General features: G+C 43.3%; 1 protein-coding gene across 1 annotated transcript in view; it reads left to right on the forward strand.

Annotated features, from left to right (window-relative positions):
• Nucleotides 1-8,063, forward strand: part of SUSD4 (sushi domain containing 4) — a 69,530-nt gene extending 61,467 nt beyond the window's left edge. The window contains exons 5-8 of the mRNA XM_064509965.1: nt 3,053-3,244; nt 3,686-3,830; nt 5,532-5,914; nt 7,064-8,063. Of these exons, the coding sequence (XP_064366035.1) occupies nt 3,053-3,244; nt 3,686-3,830; nt 5,532-5,914; nt 7,064-7,092 (749 nt within the window). The 3' untranslated portion in view covers nt 7,093-8,063. The remainder of the gene's footprint in view (nt 1-3,052; nt 3,245-3,685; nt 3,831-5,531; nt 5,915-7,063) is intronic.
• The last annotated feature ends 7,052 nt before the right edge of the window (nt 8,064-15,115 follow it).

The raw sequence follows: 15,115 nt of genomic DNA on the forward strand, positions 1-15,115 counted from the left end.
AATCTTTCATTAAAATCAGTCGAAGTCGAAAGCCCATGGCTTATCTCATGGGAGAGTGCTTAGCTTCAACCGCTTGTACGAGCAGGAGGGGAAGGCCCTCAAATCATATCAAGAATTCCTCCCTTCAGCTTCCTTGAGTAACAGTAGTGCTGAGCATCCCAGGAGGGATTTATTTGCCGTATAAACACACTTGTTCTTTCTTTTTGGTTAAAGACTCAGCTTTTCAACTGAAAATGCTGCGCTGTGAAGTGCCTGCAGGTCCCCCACAGTAAAAATAAATCCTTTACAGTCAGTAGCCAATTGCTCCATAAAGGCTGATTCTGAGGTCCAGGGTCACATGCTGCAAAATCACTAGCAGGCACTATGTGAATTATACCCATCCCTCTGACAGGCTCCAAAGTTAAGGATGCATACTTGTGCTCCTTTAATGTTAGCTGTCAGAAAATGCTATTGGATCACCCGTGCTCAATGTTGTAATTAGCCTATTAAAGTCTCAGAAGCTTTATGAAGTGAAGAAGACAATGAAATATGTTGGCATTAAAGAGATGGTGTCCTGTTTAAGAACAGCACCTAAATTTTTTTAAGCTGTAAGAAGTTTCTGAAGTAGAATTCACTTGTCTCTGCGCTTGTTTATTGTTCATATTGCTGTTGGTTTTGACAGTGAAAATGCACTTGTCAGACACACTTTTATTTTAATCAGCTTGTGGTTATTTTCATTCTATGAGTCTGAAGCATTTGCCTGAGGTCCATGGTCCGCAATTTCCAAATACAGTAAGGGATAATCACTGGGGATGCTTGAGTTTTAACCTCCCTGGATAAACTTCAGTGGTCTCCAGTTTGCTAGCTGAGTGTTAGGCCATATTTGATCTGGCATACTCCTTTAATCTATATAACGAGCACAAACATACGGTCTACATAGCTGCAGAGAACTTGAGTAGCCACCTAATGCTAAGCAAACATCAGCAGTAGGGGATCTGACCCTGTAAGATGACTACCCCTGCACTAAAAACCTTTTGGGAGCCAGGAGGGCTCTGCAGCCCCCCAGACTTGCTTTTAATCATCTCGCTTTTCTGGGATCTGAACTAAGGCCACTTAATAGCTGTCCTTCCATTGAGTTCAAAGGATGTTGGGCCAGGGTGATGGTGGAAATGGAGTGGGTTGCGAAAGGGACATGCAACCAACTGTGCGGTGCTTGAAACAAGCTCATCTGTGGCTCTTTGGGATGTAACTCATTTGATTTCATTAGGAAAAAAAGGCTCTGAACTGAGGGCTTAGTGACTGTTAATCACTGTGCTTGCAAAGGGACCTGGTGGCCAGTTTTCCCATGCAAATGTTGAGGATTCCTTAAACAGGATTAACATAAAATTCGCAGGTGGTGGTGACATACCGCAGGTGAGTGAAAAACCCTCATTCTGACAGCAGGACAGAGCACTGCTTCAGCTGAGCTCAACTCCCTCAGTTTTAAACCCACTCGGTTGCATCTGCTGCTCATTAAGTGTTTAATAAAAGAGCTGTTGTCAGAAAAAAGCATTTAAAACTTCCATTTCATTAATACTTCTAATTTGTGACTAATGCCCTACAGAGCTTTAAAGCAGTGCCTACACAAGCTTCCAGGCAGCACTGGCACATGATCCTTTTCCTTTAGATAGGGAGGGTGTTAGTGGAAGAAGTGGCACCCATTTTAATCATTAGGGACATATCCTACACTAAGATTAATGCTCTCGTGTTCAGGTTTTATAAAATACGTCTCCCATTTGTAAATAGGCTGACAGCTCCATATCTGGGTTGTACCCACAGTGTATTGTTTTTAATCTGATTGGAAATGTGTCATTCCTGAGCCTATCCACATTGCTGGGAAACCAACACTGAGGCTTTTTTTTTTTCTTTTTCTTTTTTTTTTTTTTTTTTTTTTTGAGGAGATTGCTTTGGCCCTTAACGGTGTTAACAGGTTAGGGATTTTGTGTGGCAGGAGAGGCAGCAGGTGGCATTGCTGGAGATGAGCAATGTGCTGCTCTGAGCGGCTCATCTCTGTGATAAGTTGTGCTGTGCTTTGCTTGTTGCTAGAAAGATGCTGTGCATCTGCCCAGCTCTTGCAGCCTGTTGTAGCTTGCCAAAATCAGCTGCAAAGAAAGTGAATTTAGATTGCTGTCTTCTTTTGTTCGCATGCTATACGTGCAGATAATAAAAGTACAGCAGGTTTCCTGGTGGTTGGCCAGCATTGTTGCTTTCACTGATTTTTTTTTCTTTTTAAGAGAGGAATTTTCTCTGATACGGACAAAAGACATCTTTGCTGCTATTTTGGTGTCACACCTTTGCCCTCTTCTTGAGAAGAATTGTTTTCAGTCTTGAGTTGACTTCCCCAAAAAACATTCCTCTTTCTCTTGGGTCCGGAGACTTTGGGAAGTATGCAGAGTACTGAGGATGTGAATTTTTCTGTGAATTACTTTCTGCTATTTCAAGTTATTATTAAGCCTTGCCAGTGAAAATGCAAACAAAACTACGTCTCCAGGGGATGGGGAATAGCCATTGCTGCACATTGTAATCAGCCGCTCTTGAAGATTCATTTAATGTCTTGTTGGGTATTTTTTTTCTACGAAATGCATTATGCATGTAACAAGATTCACCGAGCGAAGCAGCTGAATTGTAATTCCTGGGAAGACTTTTCCTCAGAGAAATGGCATTTTCATTATTTAAATCTGTGCAGCAGGTCCTCCCTGCGGGCGGGAGGCATGAAGTGATGGGAACAGCCTGTAGATGGGGCACCCATCCAGCTAGTTACTCAGCAGGGAAATAAAGCAGCCCACTTAGCTAACTTAAGCCCTTTTCGGGTCAGTGTGTAGCCGTTTTAGAAATGATTACGCTGTGGGGTTTGGGGTTTTTTTCCTCAGCTTAGCAAGGTCTCAGCGAGGCAGCCCGTAGCTGCTTAAGCGATCGCCCAGCGCGCAGGGCGCCTCCGGGTGTTTCGGCACCCTGAGACCCTAGCGCTGAAGCTTGTCAGCGGTCGCCGGCGTTAACCTCTTTCTCTCCTTTTCTGCTTATGTGTGTGCCCAAGTGTGTCCCCTGCCTCCGATGGTGAGTCACGGAGATTACATCTGCCACCCGCGGCCCTGCGAGCGCTACAACCATGGCACTGTGGTCGAGTTTTACTGCGATCCCGGCTACACCCTCACCAACGACTACAAGTACATCACGTGCCAGTACGGAGAGTGGTTCCCCTCCTACCAAGTGTACTGTGTCAAAACAGGTGACGGGGCTCTCCTGCCATTGCTGCTGTTCCCCTTGCAATCCCTCGCTTTCCAAGCAAACTTGTCGGTCGATAACGACGAACATTTCATTTTAAGATGCCGTTAAATGTAGTATATCTTACTGCCGAGACTCTGAATGATCCTAAGCCATTTCAATAGCTAGCCATTCAAATGTATTTTTAGATGTCTTCTGGATATTCTGTGTGTTCATGATTGCATGCATAAAAAAAAGCGATGGCAAAAAAGTAAGGTCCAGCCCCTTGCAGCAGCTCGCTGGCAGGGCTGCTTTTAGTATCTGGGATTGGATTCATGGGTGCTTGTACAACACGTGTTACAAGATGCCGTGCCCTAACTGGCACTTCTGAATATTGTTCAAGTATTAACACAAAATGACAACAGTACTGATCAAACGCTGCTCTCGTATTGCCATTCTGTTGCAGAACAAACCTGGCCAAACACACAGGAGACCCTCCTGACTACATGGAAAATAGTGGCGTTTACTGCTACCAGCGTTTTATTAGTACTTCTACTGGTTATTTTAGCCAGGATGTTCCAGACCAAATTTAAGGCACATTTCCTTCCAAGGTTTGTACTGTTTTCTTTTTTGAGGGTTGAGGACCTTGACTGAGTGTTGACGTGCAGCACTCCTTGCTGAGGAAGTGGGGGGCACGTGAGCCTGGCAGAGACCTCCTGCCCTTGCGCTGAGAAGGAGTCCCTGGCGTGCCGGTGCGGAGGGGCACCCCAAGCCCACAGCGGGCCTGTCTGCGAGGATAGGGAGCAAAGCTGGCCGCATTCACTGTGGGAGTAGTTATAGCTCTAACACTGGGAACTGCTGCTTTTGCATGTAAAAATATCTGGCAGTACTTTAAAATACTCATTTTCAGGTGGTAAGGGAATTCTTTTTTTAACCACTGTGGGCTTAGTGATGTAAGTTTGAAGAAAGAGTTTCTTTTTCTCTATGGACAAATTTATATAAAAACTCAGCACAACTGCCTGAGGATGTTTTCCCTTCAAGAGTATTATTTTTGTCATGATTCATAGAGATCTCCTACATCTTACTTTGTTTCCATAAAATACTGTACAATTATAAGCACTGAATCTCACAGTACTGCTCATGAAACAGGGAGGTAGGTATTATTATTTTACAAGTGGAAAAACAAAGGCAGCCACGCTAGGCTTTAGGTAGAGCTACAGAGTGAGCTAGTGCTGTATATGGGTTTAGACTTCTTCCTAGCTCGCAGTTTGTGCTCAGTTTGCTAGGTGCCTCAGCCGTGTGTTTGCTTCTCTCTTGCTCTTTCTTTTTCTCATGTGTCTCTCTTCTACCATGTAAAAAAAGGAGAGGTGAAGAAGCTGTAAGTTAGCAAATATGCCCCTGTGCCAATGCAGCAGAAAGGGCTTGATGATCTTAATGTTTAAATAAATGTGTACATAAATGTGTATGAATTATATAAATAATATATAAATTTATACACATATATGTGTATATATATATATGCACACAGTGTATGGGGAGTATACATATACATACATAACAAGGAAGAGCTTTAGGATAATGGGTTGCACCAGGAATAGCCTTATAGCCTGTACTGGTCTAGCTCATTGAAATGGCCTTCAATCCTCCTCTTTTCAGATGTTCTCATCTCCTGAAAATATGTAGGACCAATTCCTCCCTGTTGTGATTTAATTTGCTACTAAATAGATTCTTCAGGGTTTAACAGACCTTCCCAACATAACAGAAATGTTTCGTTTTGTTTTTTTAAAAAAACTGTCTAGTATTGTTTAAGGAGGCCCTCGTCCTTTGAAGGTAAGACCTGAAGGAGGCCACAGATCTGACCACCAAAGCCATGTCATCCAGTAAGAGTCAGCTCAGTGCCTGTTTACATGTGCTGTAAGCACTTTGTCCCTTTTGCTCTAGTACACCTCTTCCCAGGGTTTCACACACTTGTGAGTGGTGAGCTGCCTCTGTGATCTTGTATCCATGCTATCTACTGTGCGTGGATCAGCAAATGGTGCTCCTTATCTCTTCCATGCACCTGTTTTCCTTCCCCTCTCTAAACCATGCTTCGCCTTACTGCTTTTATTTATCCGCTTGTAACAAATTCCACCTGACTGTCAATCTGAACAGATTTTTGCAAACCCATGGAGCAAACCTTCCTGCAAACGTTGCCCCGGTAGCTCCACTTTGCTTGATTAGCCAGCGTTGCGTTGGCTTCGGTTCAGTGGCTGCCTTAGGGTGCTGCTGCCGTGTCCCAGCTCTCTCTGATAACGCGTCTGTGTTTGACGCAGAGGCCACCAGGAGGGCTCCGCGAGCGACCCCGACTTTGTGGTGGTGGACGGCATTCCTGTCATGCTGCCTTCCTACGACGAAGCCGTGAGCAGTGGCTTGAACGCTCTGGCACCTGGATACTCTGCTGCCACAACAGACCAGGGGCACCTTTTGCAGGCAGATCAGAATCCGCCAGCATATCCCGGCCCCAGGATCGCAGACCCACTGCCTGGTGAATTTGAGACCTGTGGTAGTATATCGGGCTCCTCTGAACTCCTCCAAAGCTTATACTCGCCCCCAGCATGCCAGGCGGGCGCGCTTCCAGCTGCAGACAGGACGGACATGTCCCACAGCACCGCCGGGGAGGCTGCATCCACGAGTCCGCGGGTCGATATCGCCGACGGTGAGTGCTGCGTAGCTGCACCGCGTGAGTCCTGTCAACGAGCAGCAGCCGCTTGTCTGTCCTTGCAGAGCAGCAATAAACACAACGGACCTGCTCTTACTCTCCCCGTGTTTTTACAAAGTCCGTATCTTAACATGGACATTTTAAAAAATATGTTGCTCAGCCATACTACTCGGTGCGCATACTGCTTCATGTCGGTGATGTCTCCTTGGTAGCTGCGGTGCAAGGATTTGGCTCTCCATGGGTAGGGACCCCCTGCTGGCTCCCTGCTGGCTTTCACAGCAATGAGGAGGATTTGCTCCTTAAAGTACAAAGCAAATCATGCTTTCATACTTGGCCAGAATTAGCAGCCTTTATTAACAAGCTCACCATGTCTGCACGAACAGCAGAGGACATTTAAGTGTCTAAGGCACGTCCGCATTTGGTTACATGCGTAACGTGGACGTGGGAGTCGCAATGCAAGGGGAACGTGCTCACGAGATCATGCTTTCCGAGCGAGATTGTCATGTATTATCATTTACATTTAAATCAAACATGAGCACGTATGGATACCACTTCATTTAGTACTAACAGAGCCCTGCGGTGTGCTCCTCAGCGCGTTAAGGAAACAAGATAGCTTTGCCTGGAAGCATTTAAAAGGCTCTAGTCCTGCTGTCAAGAGTCATGGGGAGCCAGTAGGCAAATGAGTATCTGTGTGATTTATCAGTAGCAGGGCTGAAGCCTAATGTCCTAAGCTCAATGTGGGTGAAGCTCTGGCTGGAGGAAGGCCTCTGCCATCATCGAGTTGGGGCTAATTTTTAATGGCATCACGAGGTGAAGAGGGCAGGTAGAAGGGGGAGGGAGAAATTGTGATAATGACAGTAAAAGTCTCTGGATGCTCTGTGAATGCTGATTCAGTGACTAATGTAGTAGAAAGGATGTTTAACATTTAGGTTTTTGTGGGCTTAACTTGTTTGGGAAAATATGGGTAGCTTCAGTAGATTAATTTCATGTAGGCCTGATAGCAAAAATGAGTTTAGAACAGGAAACAGCATGTGTTGTTTAGATTTTTGCAATGTCCTTTTATATACTTGCAGAATTGTTAATAATCCTCGGCAAGTATAAAGGGAAGTTACAATCAGTAATCAACAGTTCCTTTTTTTTCTCTAGAAATTCCACTGATGGACGAAGAGCCTTAGCCTGCACAGAGAGGTGTCACCATTGCTTCGCCCCCTCGGGGGAAATGAATCAGGAGCACTTAGAGATAGAAAAGACTATCTCAGGATTTGGGAGGGTCTTTTCTTACCTGCCAATCTTCCACGGGATGATGTCACCAGATTGTGTGCACATCTTCATCCACAGTGGGGATAACCGCATCAGCATTTGGAGCAGCAGTTTTATGAATGAATCCTGGGGATTTGATGAGAGCAGATGTAGAAGAACAACTGTGGCTTTTTAGAAATGAAATGTATATCTGCATCGCAGAAAGTCATATGGTTCTGTAAAAATACTGTTGGATTTTGATACTAACTGCCTCACAAAAGCATGTCAAAGTATGTATATTTGCTTATAAAGACTGCTTTAAATGATCTATGGACCTCTAGTTTATGAAGAATCCTTATAAGTTTAAAAAAAAATAGAATTGAAATGCAAAAAGAGGAAAAGATCCTCTTTCAGACCATGTCTGCAGAAAATATAACAGAAAAGATGGGATTCATATATACTTTGATGTATGATAGCAAATATATATAAATATATATATATATATTTAAAAATTCTTAGAGAGAAAGAAAAAGAAAGACTCCAGGTCACACCATGATCTGGAGATTTTTTTAAAGGTAAGGCAGAATTTATATCATATACAATATTCAAGATAAAGTATTGATATTTGTATTTATGCAAGACTTATGTGACTACATTGCATTTGATAAATCCTGCTGTAATATGGAAGATCTATGAAGTGTTAAAATTCTGAAATATTTGCTTAAGAAATGTTGAACTGTCCTGTTTCAACATTTCTTAAGCTCTTACAAATATATATACTAGAGTAATCTACAGTCATAGCCCAGAGCACTGCCTTGTCCCTGTCCTTTGTGGTAGTATTCTGAGCCATTATTGTAGAGTACTTTTTAATAAAATAATAAAGTTCAGTTTCAGTTCTTTTGACTTACCAGACTGTGTCTAGTTGGCCTTTATTTCTCTTCCTCACTTCTTTGACTAGCTCCCACCTGGAAGCTCGGATGGCAGCAGAGCACCTGCTTAGTGGCACTCTCGGCTTTAAATTTGTTATCTAGCGACAGACAGACAGAGCAGTTTTGTTTAAGCAGAGGATATGAAATGAATGCAGCAGTGACTCAGCTTTGGTGGATGTTACTGTTTGCCATGCTGCAGCATTGTGCTAAAGCCTATATGAATGGTCCACCTTTTGGGTATTACAGACTATTCATTATTTGTCAGGAAAATTTCTGGCTATTTACTGAAAGCCAAGGAGATTTCCCATCCTATTTTTGGTATTGAACAAATTAAATATATGTTAAACTGACAGTGCTTTAAGGAAGAACTCACCATATGTTAACTGATAAAGACTGCTATTATGTGGGCTAATCCAAACAACAGAGAAAAAAGGAGACCAAGTTCTGATTTTATGCACAAAGTAAACCAATAATATCTCTATAGCTATACATAGAGGATCACCAGAGGTTGCTCCGTCATTTCTTCATCATTCTTAATTATTTATCTATATTGTGGTAGTATATAATGGCCCCATTCATGAGTCAAGATAGTAATATGATAGACACTCTGCAAATATTCATGTGATTATTAACACCTTTTTGGCAACTCTATATGACAACGAGAAGGAAATGGAGACAAAAAACAGACAGCACTATATAACCGAGAGGCAATTATTAAAATAATTTCAATTATTCAACAGTAGCATTGAGGAGAATGAAGTGATTGTGTGAATATTCCATATTCTCCTCCATTCTTGCTTAAATATGATTTGCAAATTTTTCAGAAGGAATTGTCTCAATTGCAGTTGTATCTTCAAGTTTATCTCAGAGCCAGATCAATTGGGTATTAGTACTTTCTTTGCCACCCCTTTCTTTTTAGGTCTCATGCTTTCCAGAGGGGTTTGCACTACGAACTGAAGTTCAGGGTTGCCACCCCAACAAGCAATATATGAGTGCTGTAATGCCAACCTTGAAGGACCTCTCAGGCATACGGTCAGTTAAGTGATTTTTTTTTCATAATATCATTGAAAAATATTGAACTTATTACAGATGCCCCATAAAATATTATGAAATCTGTCTTTTTTGGTCTTTTAATAGCTTGCAAAATTTCATTCCTTATGAAATTTCTGGACTTTCATTTATTAATTTCTGTTGTGAAAGCTTCTGATTAATATTTGGAGCTCTACAGATTTACACTGCTGTGTGCATTGTATTGCAGTCATTATTCTAAGGGAGCCAGACAGCATAACTCAAAAAATGTAACTTTTATGGCTTATTAGACCATTTTTTATTTTAAAAGTGCAGAACGGCAAGTATACTGGAAAATGTTGATATATTAATATTGCTTGATATTCTTTTGATAGCACCATCCTAAATATAACTTATAAGGGTGAAAAATGCATTTTTACCAGAGTTTGTTTATGCTGTATAAGACTTCCTGAGAGGGAAGTTGGGGGAGGGGGGATTTTCTTGTATGTGTTTGCGGTTTTTGCATGCTTGAATATTTTGGGGAAAAGAGGGAACTATTTCTGCTTTTTTGTTTCATTGGGCTGGAATTCTCGAGAAAGCTCTGCCGGCAGCTGAAGTTATCCCCACAGAAAGCCAGATCTGGCCCCCTCTGTTTTGCCTTGGAAGACCTTTGAGATGACTGGGCAAGGGCCCTGAGCGCATCCTTGCCCTGCTGGAGGTTTGGCTGCGGGGATTCAGGGCACGCTCAGCAGTGGCGCAGGATCTGCACCCTGATCTGTCAGTTGACTACCTGGCATAGCCTTGGCCCATCCCTGTCCCCACGGAGCTGCCTGAGAACCCACATGCCTTCGGTGGAGGAATAAAAGGGCATGTTGTGAGAACACCAGGAAGAAAAAACAAGGAGGAACTTGAGCGTGCTGGTACTTCTAAAAATGTGACCAATGTACCAGCCTTCAAGACCGAATCACAAACAAGGGCTCAACCAGCAGTACGCTTGGGGGAGGTCCAAGGCCTCATGGCCCTTCTGTGGGTGAATCACCACCTGAGCATGAGTCAACAGGACCCGGCTGTTGTGAAAATGTGAAATGTGAATACAAGGATGTTTACACAGGTCTGTAACTTATAAAGTACATGAAGCAATGCTTCAACTTCACTCAGCACTAGTAAGGTATCAGCTGGGGCAGTGTGTCAAATGTTGAGGAAATTTTTCCTCTTCAAGGAAAACGTGGACTAGCTGGAGAGAAGCCAAGCGGAGAGCATCAAGAATTATTTGAAGTTTGGAAGAATCTACCTCACAGGTCACGTTAGAGATTGTGTAGTGTTTAGGCTAAGCAACAGAAGACCTGAGGGGACACTTTTTTTTTTTAATGTAAAAAACGTATTTTGCAAAGAGGAAGGGAATCATCCATATAAATAGGACAAGAAAAACAGGCTTAATTGCAGCATGAGAGACTTAGGTTACACATTAGGAAAAACCTTCTAGCCACAGAGGAAGGAAGAGATGATCTGAGAAAGCTGTGAAAACGCCATTAAGAAAGGTTTTAAGAACATTTTAAACAGACAGATGCCAGGAAAGACAATGGGACGAGATGGCGCAGCTTGTGAGAACCTAAACTTGGTTGATGCCCCCATCATTTCCCCATATACACTAATGCCAAACTGATGCTATTGAACAAACTGGTCAGCATCCATGCAAATCACAGCCAGAGATATTTTCTATTCAAGCAACAGAAACTTTTCATGTAGCATGACCTGGACTCCAGTAAAATCCTGTGAGTTAAATCCTATTGCATTAACATGACATTGATTTGAGAATTTTGTTCTATGACAAATCCAAATTTGGGATTTTCTGGTCTTCATGTCTGTCTTAGGCAGTTAAATGATTGGAACAATATTTATGCAGCCCCTCTAATACTCCCTGTGCATTAGGTGAGGTAAATCCTCTCTCATCAGTTACTGAAGACATCTATTGTGTTCAAGCAAAAAGAGCAGCTGAGGCACTGGAATGCAGAGACCGTTGTCATGTTTACGCAAAACCTTCCCATGCTGCAGAAGCTGTTTGTCCCTGTCTGTTCTGTGCTGCAGATGTTAGCAGAGCCTGCCACAGCGGCCGTCAGCAGAGAGGGTAGCACAGATGAGAGGATCACACCTCACGTTCCTGTTCTTGGGCTCCTTGGGAGGAACAAGGGACAGGAAGAACCAGAAAGTGAGTAAACATCTGCCCCAAACCCAGCAGCAGCTCTCATTGCCAAGGGCATTTCCAGTGCCTTCCAGGTGGTTCCCAAAGGAACTGCACTACTGTGGCGGTGAAACAGGCCCTACTTTGCCTGGCGCTCTCCCAGGTCGTGGTGTGCCCCACACAACCCTACTACTGAGCTCTCCATAGAGCGCTTGGAAGAGCCAGCCAGGATAGACAGACAAATCCTACTCCCCATGGAATAATGTATATCACCTTCTTTGAGGGGGAAGTCAGAGTTTATTTCATGCATTATAGGTTTCCCTTGTCACCATTATATAGTAGCATGCAGCCCATTTGTCCAGCCATACCTTTTCCAGAGCAGTAAGACACGCTATGTAGCAAAGGTAGAAAGGGCATTAGCTAGAGATTAAATTATTTGCTGTCCAGATGTTAGAGCAGACTTCTAATAATTGCAGAAACTGTAGAAACTGGACTGATAAGACTCACTGGGATTCCTGAGGCAGCTTTCCTCAACAAATCAAAGGAAATGTCCTGCAGGCCAGGAGGAGCTGTGCTGAGTGCCATATAGGAACATTTTGTAACTAGGGAACACTAGATTCATCTGATAAATTATTTTAAACAGAAGCATGCAGAAGGAAGAAAAGCCACTTAATAAAGTCCATGGGGAAGCATTCGTAAGTTCCCCATGTTCTCCAGCAAGAACAGAGGGAGCTGTTTTGTTAATGCAGCTGCTTCAAAATAAAGGCAAGGCATGGGAAGGAGAAGCAAGCTTCCTGTATTTGAGAGTACATCAGCTCTTTTCCATTAGCTCTCCATTTCAGTGGCCAGATTGGTTCTGCTTGCATAAAGGCCTCAGTTCTCCATGCGTGGAATATTGTTTCGGTTTGGGTGCAATTTCTGATTTTATTGTGTTTGCTTTCTGCTTCCCCTCTGCTTATCCTTCTGCTCTCTTTCCTGCTTCTCTTTTCTAATATTGTTGTTCCACAGTTTCATCCTGCCATCTCAGCCATGCTGGGATGTGAAACGAGTTGGTTAATTGCAGTGCAGTTCCTAGCGGGCAACATCCCCTCCCTCCTAAGGGGTTGCTCATATTTGGCTTGCTCATTTATGTTCTCAGCAGAGAGGACAAGAAAGAACACAGGACTCCTCACTCTGTTGAGAAATGGTTCATGGAGATTGCTAGAGAGGGACATGGAGGGAAGCCTACATTACTACATGCGTGATTTAGCTGTTTCGGTCACAAACATGTCAGCCCACTATCTTTTGTTGATGCAGAATTCGCAGGTGCAGGTGAATGCCCCTATACAAACACAGAAACATTAGCCAAGATTTTCAAGAAGTAGGTAATATTTCAAGGGTTCCAACATTAGACGTTTTAAAGAGGCTGTCCTTTCTGAAACTGGTGAGCTCACAGCTTCCCAAAATGGGCAGTGATATGGTCAGTCAGAGAAAACAGGGTGCACAGCAGGTCACTTCATCTGTTTCCTTCCTTGTGCTCCAGTATGAATTTCTTACCCTCAAGATAATTGCTAGAACTAAACAGTTGCCAGTTGCTGAGCTGTCGGGTTCATGTCTTTTTTTTCTTCTTACCTAATTAGGCTAGATTTATTTTTAACACTCCCTATTACCATCAGCTTCTGACTTCCATCCATCTACTGCTGAGTACCTGCTGCTCTTGCCAAAGCAAGTGTCTTTCAGCAGCCATCTCAGCTCCCTGAAACTGTACCACCCTCTGTGAGATTGTACTTGCCACCATTGTCCCTTCTATTAATTCCATGGCAGCACATGCTGTTTGTCTTGTGCAGTGCTCCAGGGCTAATGACTTAGCGACCAGTTGTTATTGCTTCCATAACCCTTACCATTGCTGCCTGTTACTGATAATTCAGAGCAAACTACTTCCTAAAAAGTTTAGCAGAACAATTTAGCTTAGATTAACCTGTTCATTGATGAAGACTATAAACATCTATAGTCTATCACCGAAATAAACATTACCAAAGCTTGATACCATTGACTCTTACTTAAGTGCTGCAGCAGATGTGGGGATTAGCCCAACTGACAAGGTTAGCTGTTTGCCTGTGCTCCCACTGCCTAATTTTCCATTGCTTTTTGTGCAACCACTTATGCCACAGACTTACCAGGTTCACTTATATATAGGTTTACACTGCTGCAGTGTGCAGTCTGGATACAGCTATTGGAGTGCTGAAGCCCAGCATCAGAAAGGACATCATGGTGGCTGCAAGGGAGCCAACATTTCAGTTAGGCTTATGGTACCTACATATCTACAGACAGACTTATATGAGAATGTTCGTTCTGTATCATGGAAAAAGTGGGAGGAGAATTGCCAAGCAGAAAAGATCTGAAGGTGTAACAACATCTTTAAGAATGCCTCTCCAGTCATTTTAGTCTGTTCTGCCAGGCTGCTATTCCCAGAAATTTTGACTTAAGAGGAGCTGTTGCAGACAAGAGGCTCTGAGTATATCACTGCTCCTATCTCCCAGGGAAGTGGATGGGATGGGGAACTGCTGCGGCAGGGAGCTCTTTCTGAACGTGCCATCAGGATCCTGCTGATTCCTCGTCTGCCAAGGCCCAGAAGCAGAAGAAAGGCAATGTGCTCCCATGACGGTGAAGGGGGGTTTATTATTACACTACCATGAGAGCAAGACTGGACTCCGGGAACACAGTTTTACTCTGAATGACACTGTTGGCAGTGAATTGAGGCTGACTGGTTGCACTTCGGTATTCTGGATTTGTTTGAGTCTTCACTGCATAGTGCCGCACAGCCAGTCATCAATGGCCTTCAGCTGCTTTCAGTACTGACAGCTGCTCAGTATGAAGAGCCACTTTTATTAAACTCTGCAGCACCCTGGAGGTTCCAGGTGATTTCAATGAAAGCAAGACATTTACCCTCTTAGACACTTCTTAAATTCAGCTAGGTGCTGTCTTCAGCTTTGGATACCTACATACCTTTGTACTGAATTCTTACTGACCAAATGATGAATTGTTCTCTGACCTTCAGTTTCTTCATTTAGACTGTGTCACCAAACCATATATTATGTCACTAGGAGACAGCAGATGTAAATCAAATATCTGCCTGCTCCAGAATATCTAACAAGGGAGGAAATTACTTCCATCCATTAACACAGACAGATTTTTCTGAGAGGATTTTCTGCCTTCCAAATACAGTTTTAAAATGAGATTTCATATTAACAGGTCTGCCTAGCAGTTTCCAGTGCATAGGGCATTGGCTCCATTTGTTTGCAGGGCTGGCAAGAACCAGCCTGCCACTCTGTCTCATGTTCCAAACACTTTTTCCAAAATGCATTTTAAATTCTATAAAAAACTAAATCTAAAAAACTAAAACCTAAAAAAAACGGAAAAATTTACATTTTAGATTTATTAGGAAGAAACGGTTACAGGTATCTATTCCTTCCTCAAGAAACTAAACGGTAAGTTTAGAAAGCAGTCTCAGCCCAAAAGAAGACTGAACCCCACACTCTAGTTCTGTGGTTCAAGATTGCACAAACAGTAAATAGAAAGGGGACATTTTTTCCCAAATAATCAGATTGTAGAAAGAAAAGACTGTGAGCCTTGGGTCTCTGACAGCATTAGTGCTTGCAGCACACAAAACCTGCCTGTCCTGTAGCCACAGCTGTGGATGATCCAGCAGAACCGTGAGGCTGGCACCTTCACGTGTGCACGGGGGAGAGAGTGGCGCTTGGCCTCCCAGTGCCGCGTGGTGCTGCCTGCATCGCTGCTGCTGCTCGGCTGGATGAGCTGGGCACCGCAGCCCCAGGGAACATGGCATTTTCACAGTTTGTGACA

This window comes from Dromaius novaehollandiae, chromosome 3, assembly GCF_036370855.1.
Source record: "Dromaius novaehollandiae isolate bDroNov1 chromosome 3, bDroNov1.hap1, whole genome shotgun sequence".
In the NCBI taxonomy this organism is placed as follows: Eukaryota; Metazoa; Chordata; class Aves; order Casuariiformes; family Dromaiidae; genus Dromaius; species Dromaius novaehollandiae.